A 3,383-nucleotide genomic window follows, 5' to 3' on the forward strand; every position below is an offset into this window, starting at 1 on the left:
TTGTGAGCTTCGAGACTTCGGGCGCAACGTTGCACGTACAGAGCCACCATCCGTACATTTCCATTGGAGCAGTGATGGTGAAATGGTCTCCCACACGTCTCTTCAGATCACAATGAACGAGTTTCGCAGACTCCCAGAGCATTTTATTTCGCGGGCAGAAGTACTATGTGAGAAGCTTATGTTTGGTCTGCAATTGGATGTCGACTTATCGAATATCAAAGATGATATGGCTAGTTCGAAAAGTGGCTATAACTTTGTCAAGCATCCCGAAAACGTACTTGACTCAGCATATCTGGAATTGCTACTTCGAGCCTATACTGCAGGCAAGGATGGATTGGCCAAAGATGGCGTTTGGAGATGGCATTCTGTTGCAGCATACTTGAAACAAGTCACCGAAATGGAAGAGCAGCTTGCTGGTGGGCTTTACACTGCATGCGGTCAAACACCACGGATCCAAAAGTTACTCAGCCTCGAGTACGAGAATGGTTTGAGCACAAGCGGTGGGATATATGTATGGGGAGGTTACGTGGCATACGTCATCCGTCATCACAAGGCAAAGCGCCTGACAAATCGTGAGTTCTATGTGGCTCGGTTCCTCTCGGTCAGACTAGGCCACGTTCTTTTCAAATACCTTGTCTATATCCGGCGCACGGCCGATCTCTTACACCGGGAACGGTTTGGGATTGACGAACGGAGTTTTCTATGTGCTTGATGAGCCTCGGATTTTGATTTGCCTTCTTTGTAGACAGGCTGTTCGACCTGGCAGAGGCATCGAAACCCACTTTCGAAATATACACAAGTACACGGGGGATAAGCTCAAGGCGGTGCTGTCTTTTTGCGATAAGCAAGGATTTCAAGATCCAACCAAGGTACCACTTCCTGCCAATGGTAGTAAGGCTATCCCGCAACTCCCAAAGCTCGGTGGATTTAGCTGTGACTACTGTGAATTTTTATCTATCGATAAGTCAAACCTCAGGCACCATTGTAGCCGCTGCAAGCCTCAAGATAGGAAATCTGGCGTGAAAGGGTGGAAACATGTAATTCTTCAGAGATTTGTGAAGGGTAGTAGCGTTCAGTATTGGATTGTGGAAGAGTAGGTGGTGGATTGATATGAAATATAACAGATACATTTGCTCCTAAAAGCTCTTATCTTACTGACTGTGGCTTTGTTGTTTTATTAGCCTGCGAACAGCCAATGGCGCGTGGAAAGATGAATGCTCGAGATGGGCATCAGAGCCTCGGCTTTATCAGGCAGGGTCCATTACAGCAGCTTTCTATCTGATTCACTGCGGGATAACCCTGTGATTCACTGCAGCCGCCTTCTGATTTACTACGAGATGCGCCGTCCGAATCGCCACAGGATAAGCCTATGATTTACTGCAGGTTGGCCTTATAGGTAAGGATAATAATAAAACTCAGGGTTATTTTCCTGGCCTCTTCCATTGATTCTGGCGTAAAACGGATGACTACTTGGGCTTATGTGATCTTGGCATTGGCGGTGAAGTTCCATGGCCTCAATCGCCTTCTTTGCCGCTTGTCCACATATGCGGGGCTTGGCTCTTTTGAATGCATATCAGAGCAATCGCTCCTTCTGAATCACTGTACTAGGTTAAGCTTCTGATTCACTGTGGGATGACCTCTTAATTCACTGTAGCCGCCTCCTGATTCACTGGGCTTCTCCTTGTAGTGGTCTCGCTCTCGAGCTGCGAGATAATCACTGAATCACTGCAGCCGCCTTCTGATTCACTGTGAGATGACCCTATGATTCACTGCGAGATGACCTTCTGAATCACTGCAACATAACCGTCTAAGTAGATATATACATAACATCAATCAGAGGAATCCTAGCCAACATCCGTTGCAATGTCAAGCTGAATAAGGAGAGGTGGAGAAGGGCGAGGCTTGCAGCTTGGAAGAAGCAAAGGGTTCCAGACTCACTGTAAGATAACCTTCTAAATCACTGTAGGTTGACCTTCTACATCACTGCAGCAGCTTTCTGATTCACCGTGGGGTGACCCCATGATTCACCGCAGCTGCCTTCTGAATCACCGACAGCTGACCTTCCTGCAGTCACATCCACTGCAGCTCGCTAGACCTTCTGGAGCTGACTCATGCCACCTGCCGGACCTGCTGAGCTGCAAAAGTCCTACCTACCCTATACCAAACTTCAAACGCTTCTCACGCCTGCCACAGACGTTGTATGAGGACGAGACCACCACCATTCGATCTCCCTTGGTCGAAATAACCTATGTAGCAACTTTTGGAAAAATGCGTGCAAAATGGTTTTGTGGTTTGGTGGCCGTGAGTTGATTTTTTTGTCTGCCCATATAAATGAATATTGCGGAAAATAAAAAGTGGCACACGAGGCAGCTCTGGCGTGCGGGCCACTAAAACGGTCTCGGAGGGTATATGAGGAAGGCGAATCCGGCCGGGTCTGAAAAGGCACGGGTCAACCGGAGGAGCCACCTCTTGTACCTGATCTTGTAATTCGCTTTGCAGATAAGGGCTTAGCTCTGGTTTAATACCTAGGCTATTGTGGCATGCCGCATAGTCCAGGGTTCTATCTAGTTCTTAAACGTGCTACTTTGTACAACCTAGTAGGCTCCGGCCTCGGCAGCGGCGTAGTATAGCAAGCGTTCCTCCCGAAAGCCCACGCTCCGGCGTGAGGCCGTACAGAGGATACCTGTCATCATAGCTAGACCTAACAGACCTTTTAGGGTTATGCGAATAGACAGATGGGCCCGTACAACTGGTGTATACCAGTTAGAAGTACGTTAATAGGGCAACAAGGGGACCATACACTATAGAGGATCTGACCGCAATGGTTTTTGATGCTATAGTGCCTCTTTTGAACGAGCTGGTAGTACTAAGGCTCTGATACTATTGGCGGAGGCGAGCTGATGGCTATAGAGGGCACGGGGCAAGTCTAGCAACCAAATCTACTTAGAGCCGCCTCTGGTTCTACGTGGATAATTCTTTACTCCTGTATTGTATCTGAGGCGGCTGTGGCCTATCCTTTTTGCTTGTTGCGGCTGCTTAGACTGCCGACGGGGTTGGCTGGCTGGCTGGTTGGGGATCTGGGGGAAATGATCTTGGTTCTGTGCCCACATACTAGTACTGGTGATAGAGGCTTCCGGGGGGTGGGCTCATATGTTATCAGGGCAATTGTGCAAGACCTAACCTTACGATGGGGCTACGGTCTTAGTGCAGCTTTGACAAATAGGGTTAAACCAGAGAAGAACGAATACTTATTCCTCTCGCATCAGCGCCTCGGCCTCTCCAACAAGCGTTGATAGAGAGCTTTAAAGTAAACATGAATAAACCAAAGTGGGCTTATTTATCGTGCAGTGGATCCCCCGCTAAGCGATAAGGTGCAGGATATA

At 48.3% G+C, this 3,383-nt stretch overlaps 1 protein-coding gene across 1 annotated transcript; it reads left to right on the forward strand.

Moving 5' to 3' along the window:
* Positions 1-112: 112 nt before the first annotated feature.
* On the forward strand, positions 113-712 carry FOXG_22260 (uncharacterized protein; the record flags this gene model as incomplete). The annotated part of the gene is made up of 1 exon (XM_018402659.1): positions 113-712. The coding sequence occupies one exon, from the start codon at positions 113-115 to the stop codon at positions 710-712; it is 600 nt and encodes a 199-aa protein (XP_018256545.1).
* Positions 713-3,383: the final 2,671 nt, after the last annotated feature.

This window comes from Fusarium oxysporum, chromosome 2 (genome assembly GCF_000149955.1).
Source record: "Fusarium oxysporum f. sp. lycopersici 4287 chromosome 2, whole genome shotgun sequence".
Taxonomy (NCBI): Eukaryota; Fungi; Ascomycota; class Sordariomycetes; order Hypocreales; family Nectriaceae; genus Fusarium; species Fusarium oxysporum.